Here is a 27,020-nt window from a genome sequence, read left to right as displayed (position 1 = left end):
TTTATTGATTTACTTATTTTTGTCGCAACAATCTGTGGTTAAACCAATAAAAAAAGAACATGGCGCGTTCCCTTTCGTTCACGTGTTCGTTTACAGTAGTAAAGAGTGAGTCACGCTCCAGTTTCAGGCTGAGTCACCGCAGGCTCCGCCTCCCGCCGCTAGGAGGAGTCACGAGCACTGGCCACCTGCAGCAACACCTGCAGCAGCTCATAAACCACGCCCACATACCTGCAAGAACCAGGAAACGACAGCCGAGAGTCGTCGTTCCCTTCTCGGTCGGAGCGGGACGAATCCACACAGATCCACGGAGAAAACCGTGTTTCCGTGTAAATACCGTGTTTGTTTCACATTTCCTCTGCTGCCGTGGTGACGTGAAAACAACGAAAGAGAGGAAAAAACACGCAGCGTTTTCACCTGGTGAGTGAATTAATGTCACTTCCTGTCGACATGTTTGTGTTTTTTTCTGTCTGCCATGTTAGGACTGTGTTCTTCTGTCTGTCCACACCTGCGCGAGACTGTCTTTGTCCTCACCAAACGACCACGACTGTGTTTATTCATCACTTTAACTCAACTATGTTGTTGTTTGTCGCTTTTATTTGATCGTTTTTATCGAGTTAAGACGATAAAATCGTGTCTCTCAACTACAGTTGTGTGTGTAATGTAGGATGTTGTGTTTAAGTGTAAAATACCCTTAGTAAATGGATTTCAAATGTCCATTTATAGGGCTGCAACGATTAAGTATCAATTATTAATCGATCATTAAATTAATTGTTATTTTAATGCTCAATTATAATTTTTTTAATTTGAATACATGAAAAAAATCTAAAACTGTAAAAATATTGCAATATTTTGTGTTGTGATATGTTGCTTTTGAGACACCAAGTATTGTTGGTTTTTTTTTTAGCATTACATTTTTTTATTTATTGATGTTACGAATAAAGTTTAACATTACAAAAAAGTCCATTGACATTTCAGTCCACTAGATGGTGCCAAGTTTTCACTTTCACCAGAGCTGTTGTGTGATTACATCGCTTTGTGACTTAAATATCGTGATTACATCGCTTTGTGACTTAAATATCGTGATAACATCGTTTTGTCATTTAAATATCGTGATAACATCGTTTTGTCATTTAAATATCGTGATAACATCGTTTTGTCATTTAAATAACGATCATATGGTATCATCACTTAAATATCGTGATACCAATGTATTTTTAATAAATGTTGTGCTAACATCACATCATGACTTAAATATCGTGATAATACGGTATCGTGGCTTCGATATCATGGAAATGTCGTATTGTAACTTGTAACTAAATATCGTCTCGTGCTGTCTCTGGCGATTCCTTCCCTGCTTTTTATATAAACATTTATTTAATGTTAACATCGTGTTGTCAATAAAATAGTAATAAAAAACCGAATAATTTTAAATTTGAATGCACGTTTCACTGAAAGAACTTAACTACCAGGTTCTTCTTCAGTCTTTGTTTGTGTTCTCGTCACACAGCGCTCTTTTAAAAATAGCCGTGTTATTTTTATTCCTGGTATTTTTTCGGCCGCCCCTCGGAGCGAGGACGGATTTCTGACGCTCGGTGACATCTGCAGCGAGACCCTCCACGGCTGTAATCCCAGACATCCAAGCTGCTGCAGAATAAATCTTGTCCAGAATCTGCATGGTCTGGCAGCGAGTGCATGCAGATTATTTATTTATTTAATTTCACGTCATTTATGTCAGCTGGAGGATGACATGGTGTCGTGAGCACAATCTGGAGTTCACATGAGTGGAAGGAGCATCTTTTTTGGTTTTAATTAATGAAACATTGTTTATAAAGTTTGTAATCTTAAATCTGTGGGGAGATTAACGGGCAGACAGATGTTGCTTGTGTTTATAGATAGATGATAAATGATTCAGTTTGAGTGACCTGGACCTTCTCGCTCTCAGTGAATCACATCCTGTGTGTCACAATTTCAGGAAAACAAAGTCAGCAGTGAAATAATCTGAGTAACAAGTCCTGCATGTTTGTACACACACACAGATCCACAGAGATCCACCATGTTTTTATTTAAAAAATAAAACGGGCAATTATTACAAATTATGTAAATGTTTCATCCATAACCAAAACATTTCTGGTGTTAGGTTATGGGTCAAACACAAATAACCTTGTATTTTTATACAAAAACTCACATAAAAGTCAAGTGAAAGTCAAAGGGAAACAAAACACAACAAACACAAAATAGTCATATTTTTGTTGGGTTGTACATATTTTTTTTAAAAAACCAGTGTGTGGCTGTGAAAACTCTCAGGTCTGTTCTTGTGCAGATGAAGCTGCTGGTTTGAGGCAGAAGTAGATGTTTCTGTCTGGATGTAAACGGTGAGAAGACTCAGCGAGGACGGGATTATAGAAGCTAGGGGGCGGGGAGAGCGTTCACGATCTGTCAGGGCTTAGTGCCACAATTATCCCAGCAGCAGCAGCAGTGATGGCAAAGGCTGCTTTTTCATTAGTGTAATGTCCAGAGAGATTATGTAAGAGTGACGTGCTGTCATCATCGTCGTCATCATCATCATCATCATCATCATCTCCACACACCGCCTGGCAGGAGCGTGGCTCTTTGTTTTCATCCTCCCGCACTCAGAAAAGGACATCTGTCCGTCGGCGTTCAGGGACGTACGGTAGTAGTAGCATCATCAGTGGAGGAACCTCGATGTGGAGAAGACCTGATGATGATGATGAGCTCCATGAAGGAGAAGAAGAAGCGATTCCTTTGTTAGAAGATGGACGTGCGGTGCCGTTCGTGGCGCTTTCTCTGCGTAAGGAGGAGGATTTTAGAGGATGAAGTTTAAGAAGTTCATCACGATCATGCAGGCGGCCATGGGCATCGTCCCCCTGAACAAACGAGAGCTTCTGCCACCAGGCAGGAGACTGTGGAGACCACCAGGGTGAGTCTGGCAGAGTGTGGAACAGGGCTGCGACGATTAATCGACAATTAATCAATCACTGAATTAAACTAGGACTGTAAGCAGTCCTAGTTTAATTTCACTCATAGCAGGTTTGGTTGTGATCAGACCTTCTGTCTTCAAGTTATAACGTTTTTTGTGTTTTTTGGCGAGTCGCCCCCTAGTGTCAAAAACTGTTTGACATTAAGTGAAGCTTTTGGTAACTTTCGATCCTCTTCTTCTCCAAAGCAAGAATAGAAGTCGATCACAGAGCATTTGGGGAGGAGTTTGTTCAGAGACTACATGTGACAGAAAATGACAGTTTGAGCCAAAATGGCCGCCCTTTTAGGTTATGAGACCTAAAATATAAGCTAATGTTCATGTGTAGAAATGAATCATCAGTTTGTTTTAATCAGATTTCTGACTTTACTGTGCTGTACTAGTTGACAGAAAACTTCATTAGTGACTCACGGTCATGAAGTTGTTTGAGCTCAGTGTTGAAAACCACATGTTCAGACACGTTGTTCAGAAATGTTGCTCTGCAGATGATTTGTGTTATCAGTTTTTATCTCTGTGAGTGAGTAAGTTTTACAGTTGACTTCTGGAAATCAGTGAAACCTGGTCCCAGAGTGGTCCTGGGTTTTGACATAGAGTTGATACTGGAGTAAATTTTCAAAAGCCTCTTTGCAGCTTTTGAAAATCACACTGTGCCTTTATTATTATTTGATCCCAATGTGAATTCTGACTTTTTTCAGTTCTGAACTTTTTTTCAATTCTGACTTTTTTAACGTCTGACTTTTTTCAATTCCGACTTTTTTTTTCCAAGTCTGACTTTTTTCAATGATGACTTTATTAATTATAAGTCTGACTTAAATAATTTTCCAATTCAGACTTATTCCTCTTTAAAAAATGTAAACACTTTGTTTCCAAAAAACTTCTCATGTGGCCCAATCCTCTACTGCACTAATCTTGTATATAGTTGTGTGTAGTTCAGTGTTATTTATTAAAGTGTGTGTGTCTGTGTCCACAGGGACCAGCCGGGCTCTGACCAGACCAGCTCTGACCTCCTCAAGTGTAGACGCAAGTTCTGCTGGTCCAGAGAAGCCCAGTACTTGTATCTCCGCCGCCTCTCGTCACGCAGCTACTCCGCTATCAAGACGGTACGTTGTTTCCATGACGACGGCGTATCTGTAGAGTCTTGAAAGACGTGGATGTTTTCTTCAATCACGTGCTGGTGGTGATATTCACGTTAAAAACAGTTTGTCCTAAAATAGTTGTGAGCTTGTAAACAAAGCAACGTCAGCCCTGAAACATTGTTATTACTCACTGATTGAGGGACTCATTGTTTCCCACAGTTCTTTCCTGTTTCCTTTGATTTGAACGCTGTAGTGACCTCCTCCTCCTCCTCCTCCTCCTCCTCCTCCGCCAAGTCCCAGAAACTTCATTGTTTAAACGACATTGTTGGTCACAGATTATTGAGGCCAGTGAAGCTGTTTTACTTGAGCAGGATCGAAAATCAATGATGTGGAAGAAAAGTTTTTTGCCTCCAAACACGTTCTGTCATTTTTTAAAATGGTGGACGATTTATATGGATTATAAATATGTGAATGTTTGTCATTAATCTCCATGTTTTCCCTTAATTTTCCATGTTTTCCCCTTAGCACCATTTTCTTCCCTTAACATCCATTTTTCACCTTAAATTTTGTGGGGGTTTTTTTACCTTAATTTGCCTTAATGTTCAGATGTAGGAGATATATATGGAACTAAAGCTGCACACAGTTCGTTTCTCTGGACTCGTGACAAGTTTGAGAGTGATAATACATAAATACAAAAATATAATCTACTGTTAATGATCTGTATTACATGATCTTAAAATATACACTTACGACCTTTCATTTCAGATAATACCTGCTTTATTTCTTTAAATGAAGGATATTTACCTGTTACTAACAATCACATTGGCTATAAATATGGTTTAAATTGTGCTATAAAACAAATAGTTAGGCTTAGTGGAAGTGGCTATTGAAAGAAAAGCTATTATTATTAGTGATATTGAACACTTTTCTGATTTGTTTTGTGCAGATTTAAAAGAGCAGAGGCTTAAATGGTCAGAATGGATTGTGTTACACACACTCATGCACACAAACAACAAAACAACAATCGGTGGCTGTTGCTGCTGCTGCTGCTGCTGCTGCTGCTGCTGAGGCCCACAGTCGTCTACGTTTTCTACGCCTTTGCTTTGAGCTGCTCGAGTATAAGTGTTGACATTTTTCTCACAGTTTACAACTTAGCACAAACCTGTGTGGACTTTTGTTCTGAGGCCTCATGCTCTAGAATCAGAATCAGAATCTGAAAACTTTATTAATCCCTGGAAGAGAAAAAGTGTTTGCTTTTTGTACTATATGAACTATATGTACTATCTAATGATGATTTTGACACATTCTGGTTGTTTGGTAGCCGTTAAAGTTAAAGAGTTTTACCCTCGTTACAAAGCAGGAAGACTGCTCACTGTTTTGGTGTTAAAGTCGGAATTTCCTTCAACTGGAACGTCCTTTCAAGTTGGGATTTGTTGTCTGGAAAGTCGGAACAACCTCCCAAACTCCCGACTAAATGATAAATTATTCAGTTTTAGTTGTTTTTTTTTTGTTGTTTAAAACCAGTTTAGTTTCTCATCAAGAAAATGTAATTTGTAATTTTACAAAAAGGTGTATTTGTAAATCAAATCACAAATCACAAAATAATTGTTTCATTTAGTAGTCAATTGCTTATGCACATGCATCAATTAATTGTTTTAGGACATCACTGACTTATGTTTACTCTGCTCTTAATATGAACATAATATATATAAGATATAACATAACATTAGTCTAAAATATGTTTTTAAACTCAATATTTACTTTAAAATATTTGTGTAGATTAGTGAGTTTCCCACATTTTCTCAGTTATTACGTGCAGTTTTGTCAGTTTGAAGCTGTTTTTGAGTCTGAAGCTTCACAGCAGGTTCACTAAAAAAAAAAAATCAATGGGAATTCTGGACTAATTCATCCTGGCATCCACTCAGGGGGTAAACGCTGACCTTACGTATATTCTCTGTTGTTAGCGGTTTATTTTTAACTACGATAAAAATGTTTAAACATTTTCATTAGCGACGTTGTTAGTGATGATATGATTTTAATACGCTTTACTTTCTCACAATTATATTAAAAAAATCAAATCGACACCCCCCCGTTTCTCGCTCGCTTGGTACAGTCTGAGACAAACCGAGGGAGTAGTCGGCGCTGCGTTCTGCCTTCTGTTTAGTACTTTTTAATGTTTTTATTCCGAACATTTAGTCATTTAACGCAACGGAAACGCGACATTTACGTCGTTTAGATGTTGTTTTGTTTTATTTCCACGTAAACGTTGGACTGGAACGCGTCTAAATTGGTGTAAAATCCCGCCGGAGGACTTAGTCCGGGATAAAAGTTCAAAAGTGCGTGATGCCAGAGAACGGAGGAGGTTTGCTCTCTGTGAGCAGAGCATACAACACTCATTATTTCACTGTAAGTACAAACTAGTACAACTTTTATTATAAACTATAAGAAATAAACAGCAGTTATTTCTCATACGGTGTTTGTGTGTGGTTGTAGTTTCCCTGAATCCATGAAGCATCCCGCTACACCTGCTCCTGCATTCCAGCTAACACCAGAGTTAGCTAAATAAAGCTAATTAAATGTCGTTTTTATGTCCGGAAAATCCCATAAATACATGACATTTAACTAGGTGGCATTTAACTGATTTAAGATTAAATATAAATCCCAGTTTAAGACATTTTTGTGGGGTCAATTATCATTTATTATCTTCTTCAGCTCCATTAATAGTTAATTGTAATGACACTTGGTACAATGTGACATAAATGCTACTTATTTATTATAATAGCTTTATTTTTTTATTTGAATTTTTTTTTCAGAAATGTACGTGTTGTTCTCTGTTGTAATTCAGCTTTGTGGCCAGCAGAGAGCAGACTCTTTCAAGGTTTATGTTGCCAGTACATATAATGGTTTACAACACCTTAAATATAACAGTAAAATCAGCAATTGTGTAGTATAGTAATGATTAATAATTGCAATTGAAAAAAAATGTATACACATTCACACGCTGGCAGCACATGCAACTCACTCTACCACCTGAACTGCCGTCGCACACTAGTGTGCACTACTAGTCTGTTTCTTTGCACCGTAATACAGCAAAGAAGTCATCAAAACTGAATACAATTTGGTGTGTGGACAAAAACAAGACATTTGAAAACATAATTTGCACATTTGGGAACTACTATATCAACCATCAGCAACCATCAGGCATGTTTTGTATAGATGGAAATATTTCTTGAACCTTTGAAGAGCGGATATGTGAATAATAAGACCTGAAGTTGCTCTGGAGAAACACCTGCGAACACCTGTGTTCTCCAGGACTTGATGAGTTTAGAGAGTGTCCGCTTCTCTGGCACCTGCTGAACAAGAGTCTAAGTGAGAACCAACCATGGAATTTTGTCTTTTTTATCAGTTTCATTTGTTTTTGAAGAAATCAAAAATGTTCCAACACCTACAGAACATTCAGTGCGGACTGAAGACGTCAGATCAATGATCGAGCACGTGTCGTTGTGTTTGAGGATGAACACAGGGCAGTTTAATCACAGCGTGTCTGCAATGTTTACACTGCAGACAGTGGGATTTGTGCTGAATGTAGGACAGCACATCCCGCTTACGTCAAGCACGGGCGAGCGGGCGGGTGAGAGAGCAGATGTAGAGAGAGAGTGGTGGTGGTGGTGGTGGTGTTTGGAGCAGATGTGGTCATGGAGCAGGAGGCTGCTGTGGTGCACGTCAGTCTGCTCCGACACCGCCGGCAGTGAACAGGGACGAGCGCAAGAACAAAACCTCAGCGATGAAGACCGTCCTCAGTCTGCACAGGAAGTGGGCTCACGCCGTCAAGACCATCCGTATCCTGCAGGGACTCGTGAGTGTGATTCTGGTCTCAGGTCAACCTGCAGATCTGCCGTCACTGAGCTTTTGATTTAGAAAAAACTGTCTAGTTACATACATTTGAACTGCCTTTAAAGTTTAGTTAGTGTCAGGTTTTGTTTCAGCCTGTGGCCAAGTGGAAAGGGAACTTGGCTTGTGGAGGGTCACCGGTTCAAGTCCCCACCAGGTCAAAAGGGCTGGGGTACCCCTGAGCAAGGTACCCAACCCCCATTGCTCCTCGGGCGCTATCCAGTGTGGCAGCCCACTGCTCCTAATTCTAGGATGGGTCAATTGCAGAGAAATAATTTCCCTAACGGGATTAATAATGTGTAAGATTTAGATTTAGTCCCCACCAGGTCAAACAAGGGCTGAGGTACCCCTGAGCAAGGTACCCAACCCCCATTGCTCCCCGGGCGCTGCTCCGAATTTTAGGGAAGTTTCTAGTAGAGGACGGATTCCCCAGCACGACTGATAACGGACTAATTTATTTAATTTGATGGGAAATCACGTAAAAGGGGCATCAGTGGGTGTGGGAATCACCAGAGGCGCCACAATATGATATTATCACAATATTGTAGTGTTTACGAAATCATATATTGCGGTATACTCCCACAACAGCTCTAGTGAGCACTTGGCACCATCTAGTGGACTGAAATGTCCATTTATATGTATATGTTTTTATATGCTAATTTTAAATTTCATAAACTGCAATTTTGTAGCTCAGATGTGTGGAATGTTTCTGCAATTGTTTTTTATGAAGTTTATAACTCAAAAGGTAATCTTTCATTTTTGTGTGTTTATCGCTAGAGTTGTTCCGATTCCGATACCAGTATCGGAAAAGCCTCCGATACTGCCAAAAATGCTGGTATCGGTATCGCGAGTACTGGAGTCTAGGCACCGATCCAATACCACAATACTGCACTATTTAAAGATTTAAATGCCTTTTTATTTTAGTACATAATGGCTGCAGTTTAATTTGTTTTTTTATAATTATTCCTATATTTATTTAAGTTGCTGTTGCACTACTGTTTTTTTATATTGTTCCATTTAAAAATAAATATAAAAATAAATGGCTTCCATTTGCTATATTCATTCATTTTTTACAAAGGGTTTAACCTGAGCAAGGCCTTACCACAATGATAATCATATCACATTATCACATGCAGGCATAGTATGATTTATTTTTTTTATTTTTTTTTTAACACACTGGTATTGGTACTCGGTATCGGCCGATACCGACAGCACGAGTATCGGAATCGGTATCGGGAGGGAAAAAATGGTATCGGAACATCTGACTGATTGACTGACTGATTTGAAAACTTTACTTTGTGTTTGCCTATAATATTCAGCCCAAATCTCTTCATCAGGTGATTATTTGTTTAAAAAATGACTGTCAGCTTCACTAATTCATTCATTTTTCCTTTTTGTCACCGTTTTATTGCAAATTTAAGTAACTTTTTTGACTTTCTGGCAACAAAACTTAACTTAATCTTGAAGACAAGTTGCTTAGCTGGTATTTGCTTAATTATAAATTATCAATGTCACTGTGGCCATTTGTATTATATCAAAATGTTAAAAGTCATTTTATCAATGATTGCATTTATAAAAACAAATAATTCTACACCGTTGTTTGAGCCACAAGATAGCAGCAGTGGCCAACATTTACTGAGCAGACTTCACGTGTGTTTGTGGAAGTGAGGAATTTTACGAGGTTTGTTGAATGCATCCCGTTAGCTGCTGTTTCCCTAGCTTTCTTACACCAGAGTTTAGTGTATTTATTAGAATATTTGACGAATAATGCTGCGGTCACACTGATAGCAAATTTTTGTATTTTCGTAATTCCTCACAGACTCTCACTTTTTGCGTCATTGGATGAGGTTAAGTTTTCGTAAAAGTTGTCAGTTTTCCACTCGATGGAATGACGCAAATCTGTGGTTTGACCTCTGTGACCTCTGCTTGGTTTAAGGACATGCTTTCTCCCCTGAATTATTTGTATGTGCCCTTTAAAAGGAAGAGAGTGGCTGTTGAAGTGTTCTCTTATCAAAGTTTGATGGGTTCCTCTGAGGTTTCTGTGTCAGACGTGTTGTCTCCTCGGCTCAGTCCAGACCTGTCCACGTCCTGGTTGTGTAACAGTAATGGTGTCACGTCGAGTCTGTCGTTACATCACGTCGTACATGATTTATCTTGCTTGGTAAAACGAAACCTGTCGTTTTTGAGCTGAGCTGAGTGTGTGTGTTTTATTCCTCCTCTCTCTGTTTCCACAGAATCCAGTCATGGAGGAAACGGTGTGGGAGCAGTACACAGTGACCCTGCACAGGGTGAGTCCATCTGCACACAAACACAACAACAAAAACAGCTGCTGCTTTAAATTCAGCTACATATTTACACCTTTTTATAAAAAGACTAGGGCTACAAATGCCTTGGGTATGAACTTGAAATCTTCAAAATTAAAGGTTTTAAACTTAAATGTAGTTGGTAAATAATGTAATCTTTGGCTAAAAACAATCAGATTTGATGCAAATACAGTTGAATACAGTTGTTATTCTATCACGCACTACTTACTGTAGGGCTGTTTACGCCCCCTACATGCACTGTCACATGACATCACAGATGATTTCTAGAAAGCTGGAATATTGAAGCTTTGATGATGTTCTGAGGAAGATATTTCTACACCATTCCCTTTGTTCATATATACATGTATACAGTATGTTTGTACATCTGTCAACAAACATTTTTATATTTGTGTGTGCTGCTGTTTCTTCAAATTATCCAGAAATATCCAGTTCATTCTCAATTCATTCCCATGGCATTTCCCAAAAAAATCTAAACCAAACTTCCAAGGGACAGTTTCTGGAAATGTACTGGGAATTTTCCAATCAGTTAGGCGTTATAAAAATTGTTTATAATTTTATAAATGACAGACTTAAGCCAAAGCACCTTCCTCACCTGCGTTTGATCTTTATTTAGAGCAGCTACATCAGAGATTATTTTACCCTTCAGACATTTTTTTTTTTAAACTGTAAAAGTTGCATACAAATGCACTGTTTTATCATAAATTGTCATAATTCTCATTTTCAAATGACAATGTTACCAAATCTAAGCCACGCAGGAGTGAAAACATGAAACAACTCTGCCTTTCTTTCACATCAGCAGTCAGATGTCATAATAACATAATAGGAGGTGAATGAATGAAAATGTCTATCACAACCGAGTTGCTAACCTGGTACCAGTGGACAACATTTGAGGACGACTTTCTGTCCAACTCAATCCCTGGCCATAAATAACACATTATAAAAAGCAAAATCAGAAAAGTGACTTTGAGCTACACAGTCTGTGTGACTTAAAGGAGCATTCTCCAGAGTTTCTGTAAAAGAAAGCTTTTGTTTTGGTCAGAGATTAAACTGAGGGTCAGCAGAACAATAGTTTATGTTGAGTTAAAAAGATATTGAGCTGTAAATTAGCGTAATCTGTTGTTTGCTGCTGCTGCTGTTTTAGCAGAACAAACCAGTTCAGCTCAGGTTATCATGTTGATAAGTTTTTGAGCTTCGAAGCAGATTTAGAGCCAAAGAAGGTCCTTTTGTGACCTCTGAACCCTCAGCACAAGGCTGGACCATATGTCTATAAATAATATCTGGATATTTTTAGTTTTTTAGGAGAGATCTGTGGATATCAAGCTGTTTGTCTGGACTGAGGACTTGAAAAAAAAACGAGATTTTGTGGACGTCACATAGAATTTATTTTTGACATTCATTTAATTTAAAATATGTCACAGTATGTGTGTTATTTCTCCATTTATCCTTTATTCTGCCTGCGTTTTCCTCTCTCGCTCCATCTGCCTCCATCACCATCTGCTACACACACACAGGCAAGAGGAGGATATTGTATTTTTTTTAAGTACTGATGGAAAGTAGGGGATAAAGATTCATCAAATCTCTATCCTAATCTCATCTGTTCAAACTGGAACAGTGGCAGGTAGAATCATCCACAGCCTGGACACGTTTACAATAAAGATAGAAGATTTAAACTGTTAGAGAAAGGACAAAAGGGCAGAATTAGGTTAATTTCTGTTGAAATATACTACTAAAACACATGAAATTTGAAGACGAGGATTATAATCATCGTTAATCACAGACTGGATGATGCGCGCACAGTCATACACAACTGAAATTACAATTACAGAGGGATTATGGGCTCTTTATCTCACACACAAACATGATAATCTGCCTTTTTTTCCCCTGCATTTTAACCAATATTTCCAAAAAATATTGTTTAGATTTTAGTATTTCAAGATTAGTTTGAATATTTTGGTTTTTTTCCATTTAGTTTTATTTCATATAAAATGTGCAATAACAACATTTTCACACATGCCATGTTTTTGTTTTTTTGTTTTCTCAGGATTCAAAGATGGGCTTCGGCATCGCCGTGTCAGGAGGGCGGGACAACCCCAACGACGACACTGGCGAGACGTCCATCGTGGTGTCTGACGTCCTGCAGGGAGGACCGGCCGACGGCCTCTTATTGTACGTATTGTATTTTATTTTTCTCTGATTCCTCCATTGAAAATCATTTCTCATGTAAGTGAAATATGTGGAATAGCTAATAAATCACTTTCTCACCAAACAATGAATCCACAGTGAATACATGAGGGTATAATCCGGAATGTTTTCTTTCTTGTTGGAAAAACACGTTTTTAATTTTATCTAGGATTATATATTTACTTAGAAATGTTGTGGAAATGTAGCTTAATTGCATTTATGTGGTGATACACTGTATGTCTGTTTAATATCTTTGTGTATTAGCTCATGACAGACAAGAAAAACATCAAACAAGCCATAAAAAGTTTTCCCCCATAAAACTGCGGTTCCCTAAAAGCAAAATCTGTGACTGATTCAATCAACAAAATACAATATTTTGATTAAGTTATACTTTTTTTTATATAGTTCCAATAGGGATGTAACGGTATGAAAACATCATACTACAGTATTGGTGAATAAAATTATTGGTATACTGTGGTATTGTTAAAATGTGTTCCAAATGTTGAAAAAAAACACTGATTAGAACACAGATAAATTGAAATATTTTCCCCAAAATTCATATTTAAATAGATTTATTATATGTTAAAATGAGTCATAATCCAAGAACCTCAACAAAACATTAAATACAGTTTAAAAAAGGCCTCAAAACTGTGCAATGTTAACAATCGCAGAGTAAGTTTATGACAGAGAAAACTTGGTATGCATCATGCACTCGAGCTTCAGGTTAACTTAACTATCTCGTGAGTTTTCCACGGTTTACAGTGACGCCGGTAACCGTTACATCCTTACGTTCCAGATGAGTCCAGCCCCTAAATGTTGTAGTATTATTAAGTTTAGAAATAATTAAGACATTGTTTTGTTTTTAGTGAGAAAGACCGAGTGGTGCAGGTGAACGCCATCCCCATGGACGGAGCCATCCACTCGTTTGCCGTGCAGACGCTGAGGAAATGTGGCAAAGTGGCCAAAATTGTGAGTAAAAGAGTCACAATAATCATTTTCTTTCATTTTTATTCAGTTACGTTTGAATTATTCTTTCAAATTCTATGCGTCATTTTTCCTTTTAAGTTAAACACAAATTTGAAAACAGTGACAGTGCTACTTCTTATTTAGACTTTTAAAACTTGAGGAATTAATGAAAACTATGATTAATCAAAGGTCGAGTAAAACGCGTCAGAGTAAATTAAATGGTTTAACGTTAGTCTGACATCTTACCTATTAAAACTATATTTCAGTTGTTGACGTTATTTTATTTTTGTTCTTGTATCTTCTAACTTGTTCATGATTATTGTGGTTTATTGTACCGTATGGTTTTATGTTTTGTTTTATTTAGTTTTAGATGTTTTTTTAATTGCCTTCTGTGAGTCCTTAATGTGTGTTGAATTTTATTAAAGAAATTTACAGATGAAAATTAAGGTTTTAATGACTTTAGTGTCTCTGTGTCTTTATTAATAAAAAGGCTGATATGTCCGTCTATGTTTATGTCTTTAAAATTATTATTTTTATTTGAAAAAAATGATGATTTACAAACTTTTACCTGAAACATTTTTTTCTTGCTTCACAGACGGTGAAGAGACCCAGGAAAGTTCCAGTCAATGTTGTAAATCGTCCGCCGTCTCCCGACGATCGCGTCTTCAACAACGACTACAATGACGACTACGGCTACGACCAGGACCGCCGCAGTGCGTACAGCGGGGGGCGGGACCACAGCCCGGAGCGAGGCGGCGGAGGCTACATGGACTCCGGATACCCGCCCCACGAGCGCGACTACGACAGGGACTACGACCGCCGGGAGCGCGGCAGGATCCCGGAGAGGGAGCCCAGCCCGGACCGGCAGTACCGGAGGGACGGCAGCAGAGGGCGCACTCTGGACCGTAGCCCCGACCGCCGCTACAGGAGCGACCACATGCTCGACCGCGACTACAGTCCGGAGAGGAGGCACCGGGACCACAGCCCGGACCGCCGCTACCGCAGCGAGAGAGCCCTGGACAGGGAGTACAGCCCGGACAGACGCTTCCGCAGCGAGCGCACCCTGGACCGCGCCAACAGCCCCGACCAGCGCTACAGGCGCGACAGCTACAGCCCGGGGCGAGGCCGCGGACGCGAGCCCAGCTTCGAGCGAGGCCGAGAACGTGTTCCCAGTGAGCCGAGGAAGTACGAGGAGCCGGTCCGGCGCAGCGGGAGCAGGGACCGCCTGGACCGCTCGCCGTCGCCTCCCGCCATGCCCATCCCTCTGCCCCGACCCGCACGGGACCTGGAGCCGCTGGAGAGACCGGTGAACGTGGTGCTGCTGAAGAACCGACCCAACGAAGGTGAGGAACACCGCGATGTTAGCCAGAAAAGTGTTTGTACTTTTCATAGGTGACTAGTGGAGATGGGAATCATTTTACAAACATTTGACTCACTCATTTTAAAATCTTTTTCCCAGAGTACGGTCTTCGTCTGGGCAGTCAGCTCTTCATCAAGGAGATGACCAGCACTGGACTCGCCTACAGAGATGGGAACCTGCAGGAAGGAGACATCATACTCAAGGTAGCGTCAACATGACCACAATGATTTCAGGTTTCTTAAATGCTCCTGTAGCTCAAACAAAACTACTTCTTTTTGTTTTCCGGTTGTTCTTCCATCCGTTTTCCTGCCTTAAAGCAAGTCTTGGCCCCACCCCCTTTATTTTAAATGTTGATTGATTTCATTGAATTCCATGTAAGGCTAGAGATGTTCTGAAAAACCGTGCATATGCATCGTCCTCTGCCTCCGTACACTGTCTCTCTCTCTCACCTCCTTGTTGACGTGAGTTAAGTTAAAACAAGAGCTGTAAAAAAAGGCTGAAGTGATGTCTGGGAAATGAAAATTCTAAGATCTCTGTCTCAACAAAGACTGACTTTGACTAAGTTCCTGAGGACTCACTTGTCCTGAGTGAGCTGCAAATCAATAAAAGATGACGCCCTCCCATCTTGAGCTGTGTCCTGGATAATCCTTGAAAAGGCCTTGAAATTTATGTTAACCAATATGTGGGAGCCCTGGAATAAGCAAAACTGAATAGTTTTTGGATTGTGGCCAAAAAAAAAGATATTTGAGTTTTTCATCATTTCCATGGTTGCAGGAAACTCAGTATTTTGTGACAATTAATCAATAAAATGGGCAATTTAACTGATCAAATATTGAAAAATTCATACCCATCCCGACTGTTAATCTATGTAAATTCATGGTTAAATGAATCTTTTTTCTCTAGGTATATTCACTGATATCTGAAACTGAACAGACATGGATATAAACTCCTTTATGTGATTGATCATCTAATTTTCCAGACTCGTCTCACGTCGTCCCCTGCGTCTCTCAGATTAACGGCACGGTGACAGAGAACCCGTCTCTGAGCAACAGTGGGAAGCTGATTTTTACAAATTCTAGTTGTTTGGCAACAGTTAAAGGAAGAGTTGTTTTGGTGTTAAAGTCGGAATTCCCTTGAACCTGAACGTCCCCTCAAGTTGGATTTGTTTTTGGGAAAGTCGGAACGAACTCTCAAACCACGACGTAGGATGACAAAATGATAAATTAATCAGTTTTAGTGTTTTTGTTTTTTTTTTGTCATTTAAATGTGAGTATTCTGTTTTCTCTTTCCTCCACATAACAAAGAAATCTTTTGTGGACAAAATTAGGAGATTAGGAAACATTATTTTATGGTTTGGGGAAACAGCACCTATGTCACTGAGCTACAGCCCTAACTGTGTATGCGCTGATTTCATTTATCAGGCTTTTTATGATCAAATATTGGAAAAATGAACACTACAGAAACACGTTGTTAAACAGTTAAAGGTTTTCAAGCCTGACGTTGATGTGTGAACCTGAACAGACGTGAGACACAAACTCACACCTCCAATAGTTTCACAGAGCTTTATTTTGTTAGATTGTGTCAAGTGTCTCACGTTGTCTCCTGCGTCAGATTAACGGCACGGTGACGGAGAACCTGTCCCTGAGCGATGCCGGGAAGCTGATCGAGAAGTCGCGCGGGAGGCTGCAGCTGGTGGTGCAGAGGGACAAGCAGCAGGTGCTGATCCGTGTGCCGCCCATGGTCGACAGCGACTCCGAGCTCGACGGTGAGAGACAGTCGCCGCTGAACGGCAGCAGGTCCTTTCCAGTGTAGAGACAAACCCCGCCCCCACTGGCCATCATCCACATATACATATACATATACATATATATATATATACATATACATACAGCAGAATGTGTTGTGTTGGTGGTGGTGGAGGGTGTTGCTGTTGCTGTATTTGTTCATTATCCTTTCATGAAATAAAGGTTTTACTGACAGACACGCATCAGTTTTTAGTTTTATTTAAATTTGTTGTGTTCAAACTGGGGGAATGAGACGATAAAGTCCAAAATAACGGGTGTAAAAATGTAAATTTAGAGCCAGCAACAGCCATTTTTAGCTGAGTCGGAGGATATTTGTGACACAGCGGGAGAATTATGGCTCGTTTTAAAAGGTGTAAAATGACTGAATGTCGTTAAAAACTGTGTTGTTTCATTCAATTCGGTTCAAATATTAGTCCGAAATGAGCAGAGATTGTGCTCGTATTCCTCCACCTTCACCACCCTCGCCGCTTTATACCTGCTTTTAATGTCACATGACTCCAGGGTCCTGCTGTGATTGGCTGGAACCAGTTTTTAGACGTGTGTGGGGTGAGTGGATTGTCATCGCCAGAAGACTTGTGACCCACTTACACTCCCCCATCCACCCACCCACCACCACCACCACCTTGTGTGTGTGTGTGTGCGTGCGCGCCTGAGGCCGGGGTGATCTAATCCCTCATTATATTACAGCTGTTGGATATGACAGGGTTTTATTCTGTGGATTCCTGGATCCTTCTACCTCCCTAAAGAAAAAATGGACGCCTGATATAAGCGTAAAGGTGGATTTTCAGATTTGTCAGGAGTGAAATCACCTGAAGTCACTTATTTTGAGACTCACAAGGCTTGAAATATACACAATAAACAGAGCAGTGATGACCTGACCTCGGTTAATTCTCCCCGTAAGGCAACTTGAATCATGTAAAAACTGGGTTATGTAATTAAAAAATAATAAAAATCAAGGTGAATTAGTTTTTGTGTCCAGATTATACTTTAAAACGTCCTCAAAACAAATTGCACCATCTTAAATGTACTGTTTTTTTACTATTTTATCCCGTTAGACATTTCAAAATGCAAAATGAGTGAAATTTTATCTGACAAATCCAGTTATCTCGTCAGTGTTTTATTGTTAAAGAGCAGTTACGATGATTTCATTGCTGTTTTTTGTTGTAGATATCTCAGAGATCGAGTCATACCGCTCCTACTCACCGCAGGACGACAGGCGAGGTCACCACTCTGACCTCTCGTCACACTCGTCCAACGAGAAGCTCAGGGAAAAGTCCAGGTAAGGTATTTTATTATTCTTTTACCATTATATCGCTTATTATTCTGGTTTCAGATGTGGTGTGTTCCGGGTAGAGATGTTGGGTTTGTTTAAGATCTACTTAAGTGTGATCTTTAAATGAAAATACATTATTATAATTAAATGTTTTCATTTTATTTACGTGCACGTCGTTAGAAACAGCAGGAAAAATCAGGATAAAGCAGGATTATGATGATTTATGCTTCATCAAGCTTAAACAATCCATCGCATTCCATTAAAAAATATATAATAATCCAGTGCAGTGGTGATAATTAAGATCTAGAAGGAATTTTTTTTAGAGTTAAAAATAAATTTGAGTGAATTTAAAGCCTTTATTATCACTTGACAGCAAAAGTTAATATATTTAAACATTAAAACAGAGAAATTAACATAAACAATCAAACTGGGAGGAAATAATAATTTGACTGACATGAATCAGAAATGACTTAAATTAATTAAATAAATAGAATATTGCGCCTTAAAGTCTTCACATTTGTGATCTTGTCACAGGGATGATCCACCCAGCAGGCTGGCAAAGATGGGCGCGATGCCGACGCCGTTCAGAGCGCCCGACAGAGCCGCCGAAGACCCGCCCCCTGTGCTGGCAGAGAGGGAGGAGCCACCACCACAGACGCCACCAGGTAACACAAGTCTTGGTTTATTATATTATTTTATTTTATTAGAAGCTGAAAAATCACAGAAACTAGAAAATAAAACTTTTATTAACAAAATCTAACTTGTGTCCCAGCAGCAGCAGCTGTCGTCACCGCAGCCTCTAAGTTCTACGCTCCTTCTAAGGTGCCGGTGAAGCCGAGCGTAGAAGACCAGGACGTTTACGGGTCAGCATTCGCTCAGCTTTAACACATCGTCAAAGAACTCTCTCTTATATTGTATATTAATGTGTTTTTGTCGTTCAGACCGAACACAATCATGGTGCATTTCCAGAAAGGCGACAGCGTGGGTCTGAGGCTGGCCGGAGGAAACGACGTCGGCATCTTCATCGCCGGCGTTCAGGAGGACAGCGCCGCGGAGCAGGAGGGTCTGCACACAGGAGATCAGATCATGAAGGTGACTAACACTCAAGACTAATCAAAGGGGTGGAGTGTTGTCCTCTGCTGTGTCCTGTGTCACTGTATCCCTGTTTTGTTTGTGTTTTCCAGGTGAACAGCACAGATTTCAGAGGCATGGTGCGTGAGGACGCCGTCCTCTACCTCCTGGAGATCCCCAAAGGAGAGGATGTAACCATTCTGGTTCAGAGTAAACCTGAAGGTACATGATCGTCTCTCATAGTGGACTGATGTAAAGAGGGTTGTCGAAATTGTTATATCGACGATTTTAAGATCATAAAAGGTGCAACAACTTGCAACTTCACTGCATTGGTGAGTGACACCGTGAGACAAACGTGGACCAGTTAAACATCTGAAAATGAAACAAGCCAAATTCACTCTGAGCTGTGTCTGACAGCTGTGTGCCACTGATTTTATATTTATCTGTTAATTAATTACATGTAGATTGAAGTTACTTTTAAAAATTGTTGATTTTTAAAAGTTCTGCAGTCAGACAAAGAGAAGCTTTTTTTTCCAGTCATTTATCACTGAATTTATGGACGTTTTATTTGCAGTGTACATGAGATATAATTATTAATGTTGTGTGTAAAGGTTTAACTGATTTATAATCCCAGTTAAAAGTGATAATCTGGCATTTTTCCTGTTATATCCGTCTGTCCTGGAACACACACCATATCTGGCAACACTGTCTTTTCAAGTCTTTAGTTTGTTTGTCCTTTCACGTCCTCAGTGTACGAGGACATCCTCGAGTCAGGCAGAGGCGACTCCTTCTACATCAGGACCCACTTTGAGTACGAGAAGGAGGCGCCGCAGAGTCTTCCCTTCTCCAGAGGAGAGATCTTCAAAGTGACGGACACGCTGTACGACGGCAAACTGGGAAACTGGCTGGCGATCCGCACGGGCAAAGACAACCAGCTGTTAGAGAAAGGAATCATCCCCAACAAGAGCAGGTCAGTGTGTTCCTGTGTGTTCCTCTGTGTGTGTGTGTGTGTGAGAGAGACGAGCAGTGTCCTCTGTGAGGATGTTTTGGGCACGCGGCTGTTGCAGGTTTTAGCAGTAGAATTACTTTTAGATTAAATAGATTAGATTAGATTTTCTCTGTCAACAAATGCTTCTGTTTGTTCTAATGATAATACTTTTCCAGCAGGCAAAACACGGCTACTACTACCGCGACTACTACCACTACTATAACTACTACTCCCACTACTTTAACTACTACTACTACTACTACTACTACAAATTTCCAGCAGGCTGAACATAGAGGTGTGATGCTACCCTCTACAGTTTGAAGGTTGTCTGTGCCATCGTGGAAATTCAGAGACAACCAAACATGGACAATCCAAAAGAAGTCCTTTAATCTAGATTGTAATAAGTAGGGATGCACCGATATAAACATTTTGTCTGATACCGATATTAACACCGCTGACATTGTCTCTCCTCTTTAGTTCAACACACCACAGTCTTGTGCTGCGCTTGCGTCACTGACACTGTCACATGGCCTCCCCCTCCCGACACACATACACAAACAGCAACTGGACGGGTATAAACATCGGTTGTTAAAATTGGTGCAGTTTTACTCATCTAAAACTGCACCACTACTCATTTACTCATGTTAGAAAATGACGAATAACGGCTGATACCGATATTAATGGCGATAGTAATAGTAATAATAGTAATAAGTTTTATTTGTTTTTTCTTACAGAGCCGAGCAAATGTCCAACGTCCAGAACGCTGCTCGGGCGGCGTCGGGCAATGACAGAGGAGACTTCTGGAGGCTGAGGGGTCAAAGGGCAGCGAAGAAGAAGGACCTGCGCAAGAGCCGTGAGGACCTGAGCGCCGCCCCGGTGGCCACCCGCTTTCCTGCCTACGAGAGAGTGGTGTTGCGTGAAGGTAATGTTCAGTTTTCCTTCTTCTTGTTAACCTGGAAATATTCACTTTTTGAGGATTCTGGAACATTTGTGTTGTGTGTGAAATTTCGGAATATTAATCTCCGTCCAGGATTAGTTTGACCGACCCGTTTTCTACAACTTTTAACGTTTGTAGAGCTGCAACTACCGATTTACGACTAGTTTGGTCCAAAAAATGTCAGAAAATCTTGATCTGTGTTTCCAAAACCTTAAAATAATGATATTCTAAAATGTTTTGTTTTCTCCACAAACCCAAATTATTAATTTTTAAAAAAATTCTTTGTTATTTGGAGCAAAGAAACCAGAAAATATTCACATTTAAGAAGCTGAAAAAACACAGAAAATTGATTAACCAATGATTGTTTTTTTGCATCATACATCACAGATTTAGTTTTTATTTTATATCCATATTATCTATAATGGCACTCTAGTCTTTATTTACAGTTTTTGCTCTTGTTTTCTTTAGTACCAAAGACCAGATTTTAGTGAAAGCTTTACAAAGCAATATACCCGAATCTGGAGATCAAGGGTTGAAGATAATTTTATTAAATTTTTTTTAGTCATGGTTTAATGTTTGCAGCCCTAAATGTTTGTATTTCCTCATATTTTATTTTCTTGTCGTGTTTTTCAGCTGGATTCAAGAGGCCCGTGGTGATATTTGGACCCATTTCTGACGCCGTCAATGAGAAACTGGCCAACGACATGCCGCACAAGTTTGTCATCGCCAGTGAGTTTTCTCAACATCGTTAGTTTTGTTTTATAAATTTAAATAAAATCAAGGTTTTTTGAATCTTGATTTCTACGTTTTCAGAAACGGAGCCTAAAGACGCCGGAACTGACAAATCCTCTGGAGTCGTGAGACTCAACACCATTCGACAAATCATCGAACAGGTACAGAGTGGGAGGAGCACATCAATGAAAAGTCCACATCGCTTTTAATTAACCTTTGACCTCATCTGCTGTTTCTCTAGGACCTCCACGCTCTCCTGGACGTGACGCCCAAAGCCGTGGACACGCTGAACTACACGCAGTGGTATCCCATTGTTGTTTTCCTCAACCCGGACTCCAAGCAGGGAGTCAAGACCATGAGGAACCGCATCTTACCCGGGTCCAACCGCAGCGCGCGCAAACTGTATGAGCAGGCAGTCCGACTGAGGAAGACCTGCTCACACCTCTTCACCGGTATGATTTAGTCTGAGGGGAATAATCTACTGAACGTAGACTAGATTATAAAGATCTGATTCATTTAAAAACTGTATTTTGAGCCGTGGTGTTCCTCAAGGCTCAACTCTTGGTCCCACACTTTTTTAACAGACTCTTTTCCCTTCTTCATCTGTTTGTGTTTGTTCTCGTGCAGCGACCATCGACCTGAACTCGGCCAACGATGCGTGGTACGGCAGCGTGAAAGACACCATTCAGGAGCAGCAGGACCGAGCGGTGTGGGTGTGTGAGGGCAAGGTGAGGAAAAAAGCTTTTTCTTTAACCCTTCTGTGACTGACAGGATTTAGCATGTATACTTTTTATTACCTCAACTCCTGCAACCTGCAGCTCTAGAGCCACATGTGGTTCTTCAGCTCCTCTGCTCCTCAGAATTCAGAAAAAAGTCAGAATTCTGAGATTGTAGGTCATCAGAGGGTTAAACGCGACTTGTGTCTCCTCAGCTGGACGGCACGGAGGAGGACCTGGATCTCCACGATGACCGCATGTCCTACCTGTCCGCACTGAGCGCCGACTACCTGAGCATGGACAGTCGCCTCGCAAGCGACTACGAGGACACCGCAGACGAGGGCGGGGCTTACACCGACAACGAGCTGGACGAGCCCATGGACGAGCCGCAGCCCGTGTCGGCCATCGGTCGCTCGTCTGAGCCGGTGCTGCCGGACGAGGTGAGACTGGTTTACACCTGTCAATCATTGTGGGGTTAGGTGTGTGTGTGTGTGTGTGTGTTGTCTGACCCTCCCCCTGTGTGTGTGTGTGTAGAAGTCTCACCCTGAACCTCGGGCTCGTATGAGGAGGTCAGGGAGCAGAGAGGTGTTGACCAGAGAGCCCAGTCCTCCCCCTGCTTTTGTCCCTGAACCCCCAAAGGTGAGAACCTCCCTTCTTCCACCTCTTCTACCTCCTCCTCCTCCTCATCCCTTCATTCTCGCCTCATACACACAACAACAAGAATGTAGCAGAACATCCTGACCGGTCTTCTCCCCCGACAGGTTCGGACTCAGACTCGGACTGACTCAACGCGCAGTTACGACTCTCACACCGGCAGCGTCGTCAGCAGTGACCCTGCAGGTGGAAATAGACCACTTCCACATCCACTTCCACCCCCTGTGGCCCTGAAGCCCACCCTCACCCGCACAGCAAACCCCCCCACAGAGGAGCAGAGGAGTCCGGGTCAGGAGGAGGAAGACCCGGCCAGCAAGTCCTTCCTGGGCAAGGTCAGAATTTATTTATATTTTTTTATTTAGACTTCTTCTGTCAAATCTTCCTGTTGTTAATTAAAAAAGCTTTTATTTTGTTTTCCTCTGTTTTTGACTTTGATTGCTTTCTAATGTGAAAAAAGAAAAAAGGCGACCAGGTAAAACTGTGTTTGTCTTAAATCTCATGATTCGTCATTTTTAAAATCCAACATCACTCATCGTCCCCTTCATAAAGGTGCTGAGTCATCATTTTTCATGTTGTTATTGTACTGATCACATGTCCTGTATGGATCACATGTCCTGTAAGGATCACATGTCCTGTGAAGTTCACATGTCCTGTATGGATCACATGTCCTGTAAGGATCACATGTCCTGTGAAGATCACATGTCCTGTATGGATCACATGTCCCGTAAGGATCACATGTCTAGTAGGGCTGTAAAAAAATAATCAACGACTAAATTTGTTGTCAACTATCTCAATAATCTTTCAGCTTCTTAAATGTGAATATTTTCTTTGCTCCAAATTACAGAAGAGGATTAAGGCTGAGCTTTTGTCTCAGAATTCTTGCTTTTTTCTTGGAATTCTGACTTTTTTCCTCGAATTCTTACATTTCTCAAAACTGTGACTTTTCTCTGTATTCTGACTTGTTTTTCTATTTATTCTTCATTTTAATAAAAAAAAGTCAGAATTCTAAGAAAAAAAGTCAGAATTCTGAGTGAAAAAAGTCTTTCTGAGAGAAAAGTAAGAATTCTGTGAAAAAAAAATTTTTTTCTCACATTACTGCCTTTCTTTTCTCAGAATTCTGACTTTTTTTTCCCAACCAAAAAATGTACGGATTAATTGAGAATATGATTGATGGATTAACAGATGATGAAAATAACAGTTAGTTGCAGCCCTAACGTCTCGGAAGTGTATGTGTATTTTATTTTTTTAAACGAAGTGAACATGAGTACATGTATTTTTGAATAAAGTGAATGTGTGTAATTTTCTCTTAGATTAAAGCGTTTGAGAAAATGGATCATTTGGCTCGAGCTCAGAGGATCCTGGAGCTGCAGGAGGCGGAGAACGCAAGAGTCAGTGCTGCTTTTAATATAACTTTATTTTCAGATTTTCAGTTTTTAATTAAATTGACTTGCATGGCTCTTTATTACAGAGGCAGATTAAGAGTGGGTTTAAGAGATACAGTTAAGGTTAAGGGTTAATGTTTGGCATCAAGTTGTGATAGTTTAGGGTGAGTGTCCTCATTTAGAATGTTGTGTTTGTTACCTTGTTTCCTACTTTTTTTGTTTCCTCATGGAGACTAGAACCTGGTCCTAATGAGGCAGAAACTAATTTTCTGAGGAACTGGTTTAGTTTAGGTCTAAGATTTGGATTGTGGTTAAGATTAGTGTGTGCAAACCTGTGTGTATGTTTTTGTCAGATTTTGATTAAATAAATCCCTTAATAGTAAGGGTAATTTATGTAAGTTCCCACACCTTAGAAAGTTAAACTTGAGGGTTTAGTTCTCAGTTGTGATGTTATTCATGTTAACTTAAACTCAATGAACAAACGTTGTATTAAGGTTGTCTGTTTTGTTCTTCTCACAGCTGGAAATCGCACAGAAACATCCAGACATCTACGCTATCCCAGTGAAGCTACCAAAACCCAACATCAACCGTCCACAGCCAATCGGGTAAGAGAGTTCAGAGCGTCGCCTTGTGCTGCCTGCAAGTTCCCCTGTTTCAAACAGAAGTAACAAACGTTTCTTTTCACCTCCTGGTGAAACTCACCACGTTGTGTCTGGCTCCGTACACTTGTTGTGAAACCACACAAGACGACGGTTTCTTTAATGGATGCAATTATAGGAACACTAGACTCAGAAGTAACGTCGCATTTCTTTTTCACCATCAGCCAAAACATTGTTGCACTTTGTCTCTGTTGAGGAAACGTCTGCAGAGAAGAAACCATCATCTTGTGGTGGTTTCTAAACAAACCGTAACACAACATGGCGAGTTTCACCGTTCACTTTTTGGAAGACGACAGCCAAACCAAAGTTTTGTGAACGAGTTGCACACTCTGCAATTTACACAATACACACTAATGTGAAACTTTAAAATGTGAAATTTATGAAACATTAAAGTGTAGTATGTCGTCCAAAATCACCCAAAAATGTCATAGTTTAGTATATCCTCCAAAATATGTCAAAAAACATAATTCTTTTGACATATTGACTAAATATACTAATGTTTGACTTTTCTGTCACATTTTGGACGACATACTAAACTATGACTTTTTTGTCACATTTTGGACGACATACTATACTATGACTTTTTTGTCACATTTTGGACGACATACTATACTATGACTTTTTTGTCAACTTTTGGACGTCATGCTATAGTATGACTTTTTTGTCCTCACAGATTTTTGTGACCGCATCAATCGTGGTGTAAATTTACGTCTGAAAAAGGTTCGGGGAATGTGCGTCGAAAATTGAATGTGGGAGGGGCCAATAAGTGCGGCGCCACCTGTCCAAATTCACCATGACCAACACAAATATCGCACATGCACGAAATTCGGTACACATGTGTAGTGGGTCAGGATGAAGAAAAAATTAAATTATGACCATGATCCAAACCCAACAGGAAATCCGCCATCTTGGGTTGATTGGCCATTTTTTGGCGATTTTGGCGAATGCGCAGCAATGGTATTTGAACTAACTCCTCCTAGAGTTTTCGTGCGATCACCTTCAAACTTGGTGAGGTCCCTGTGGACCAGTTGAGGAGCTCACAGTATCAAAAGTTTTTTCAAATTTCGCATGGCGCGCAAGATAGGGGGCGGCAAAGTTCGTGATGATTCTGATGTTTCGCATCAGAAAAACAAAACTCTTATAACTTTGCGATGGAAGGTCCGATCCGAACCAAACTTGTTACCATTGATGATGGGCCTTGGCTGAAGATGTCTATGAAAAAACGGTGAAGTTTGAAAACAGCGCCTCCTTGTGGTGAAAGAAAATACACCAAAAAAAAGTTTTTTTACGATTTCGTAAATAACTTTTACACAAATAATCGTACCGCACTCAAAATTGGTGACAACAGTCAAAACACATGGTAGATGATGCGTGATCAATATGACGACAAATCGTTTAACGGTGTTGCCATGGCAACGACGCAAAGTCGGATTTTTGGGACAAAAAATCAAACTGTTACAACTTCGCGAATCCTGGTCCGATCTGAACCAAACTTGCTAGGATTGATGACAGTCCGGCCCTAAAGACGTCTATATGAAAATATTCAATTTCGAAAACAGCGCCCCCTGTTGACAGCAGACAGTATGACAGCTTGTATTTCAATTATCTCCTCCTAGAGCTTTTGTGCGATCACCTTCAAACTTGGTGAGATCAATGTGGACGAGTTGAGCATCAAAAGTTATCAAAAGCTTTTTAAAATATTGTATGGCGTACGAGATAGGGGGCGCCAAAGTTGGAGATAATAATAATTTTTCACAACAGACAGTGAAACTCTTATAACTTTGCTATGAAAGGTCTGATCCCAACCAAACTTGCTTTAGTTGATGATGGTTAGTTCCTGAAGACGACTGTGTTGCTGAAACGGTACATTTTGAAAACAGCGCCTCCTGGTGGTGGTAGAAAATTCTAAAAAAACAAACTGTTACAGCTTTGCCAATCCTGGTCCGATCTGAACCAAAGTTGCTGGGATTGATGACAGTCCGGCCCTGACCACGTCTATATGAAAATATT

General features: G+C 40.3%; 1 protein-coding gene across 9 annotated transcripts; it reads left to right on the top strand.

Annotated features, from left to right (window-relative positions):
* Positions 1-226: 226 nt before the first annotated feature.
* On the top strand, positions 227-25,310 carry tjp2a (tight junction protein 2a (zona occludens 2)). Of its 9 annotated transcripts, none has more exons than XM_044011890.1 (25): positions 227-417; positions 3,966-4,095; positions 10,197-10,250; positions 12,328-12,452; positions 13,334-13,436; positions 14,029-14,776; positions 14,893-14,996; positions 16,405-16,558; positions 17,766-17,877; positions 18,406-18,536; positions 18,644-18,734; positions 18,813-18,963; positions 19,056-19,164; positions 19,693-19,912; positions 20,665-20,852; positions 21,501-21,596; positions 21,681-21,760; positions 21,841-22,051; positions 22,227-22,327; positions 22,531-22,755; positions 22,850-22,954; positions 23,077-23,301; positions 23,427-23,441; positions 24,280-24,357; positions 24,871-25,308. In XM_044011890.1, the coding sequence occupies exons 3-25, from the start codon at positions 10,206-10,208 to the stop codon at positions 24,958-24,960; spliced, it is 3,507 nt and encodes a 1,168-aa protein (XP_043867825.1). In that variant the 5' UTR covers positions 227-417; positions 3,966-4,095; positions 10,197-10,205; the 3' UTR covers positions 24,961-25,308. The 9 variants fall into 9 exon arrangements, with proteins under 9 accessions (XP_043867825.1, XP_043867820.1, XP_043867822.1 ...); XM_044011885.1 differs by lacking the exon at positions 227-417 and adding an exon at positions 2,608-2,938 and having other exon boundaries at positions 18,647-18,734; positions 24,871-25,309; XM_044011883.1 differs by lacking the exon at positions 227-417 and adding an exon at positions 2,609-2,938.
* Positions 25,311-27,020: the final 1,710 nt, after the last annotated feature.

Source organism: Solea senegalensis, linkage group LG21 (assembly GCF_019176455.1).
Source record: "Solea senegalensis isolate Sse05_10M linkage group LG21, IFAPA_SoseM_1, whole genome shotgun sequence".
Taxonomy (NCBI): domain Eukaryota; kingdom Metazoa; phylum Chordata; class Actinopteri; order Pleuronectiformes; family Soleidae; genus Solea; species Solea senegalensis.
Note: the sequence above shows the minus strand (reverse complement) of the source record. Positions and strands in the feature narration are given on the sequence as shown.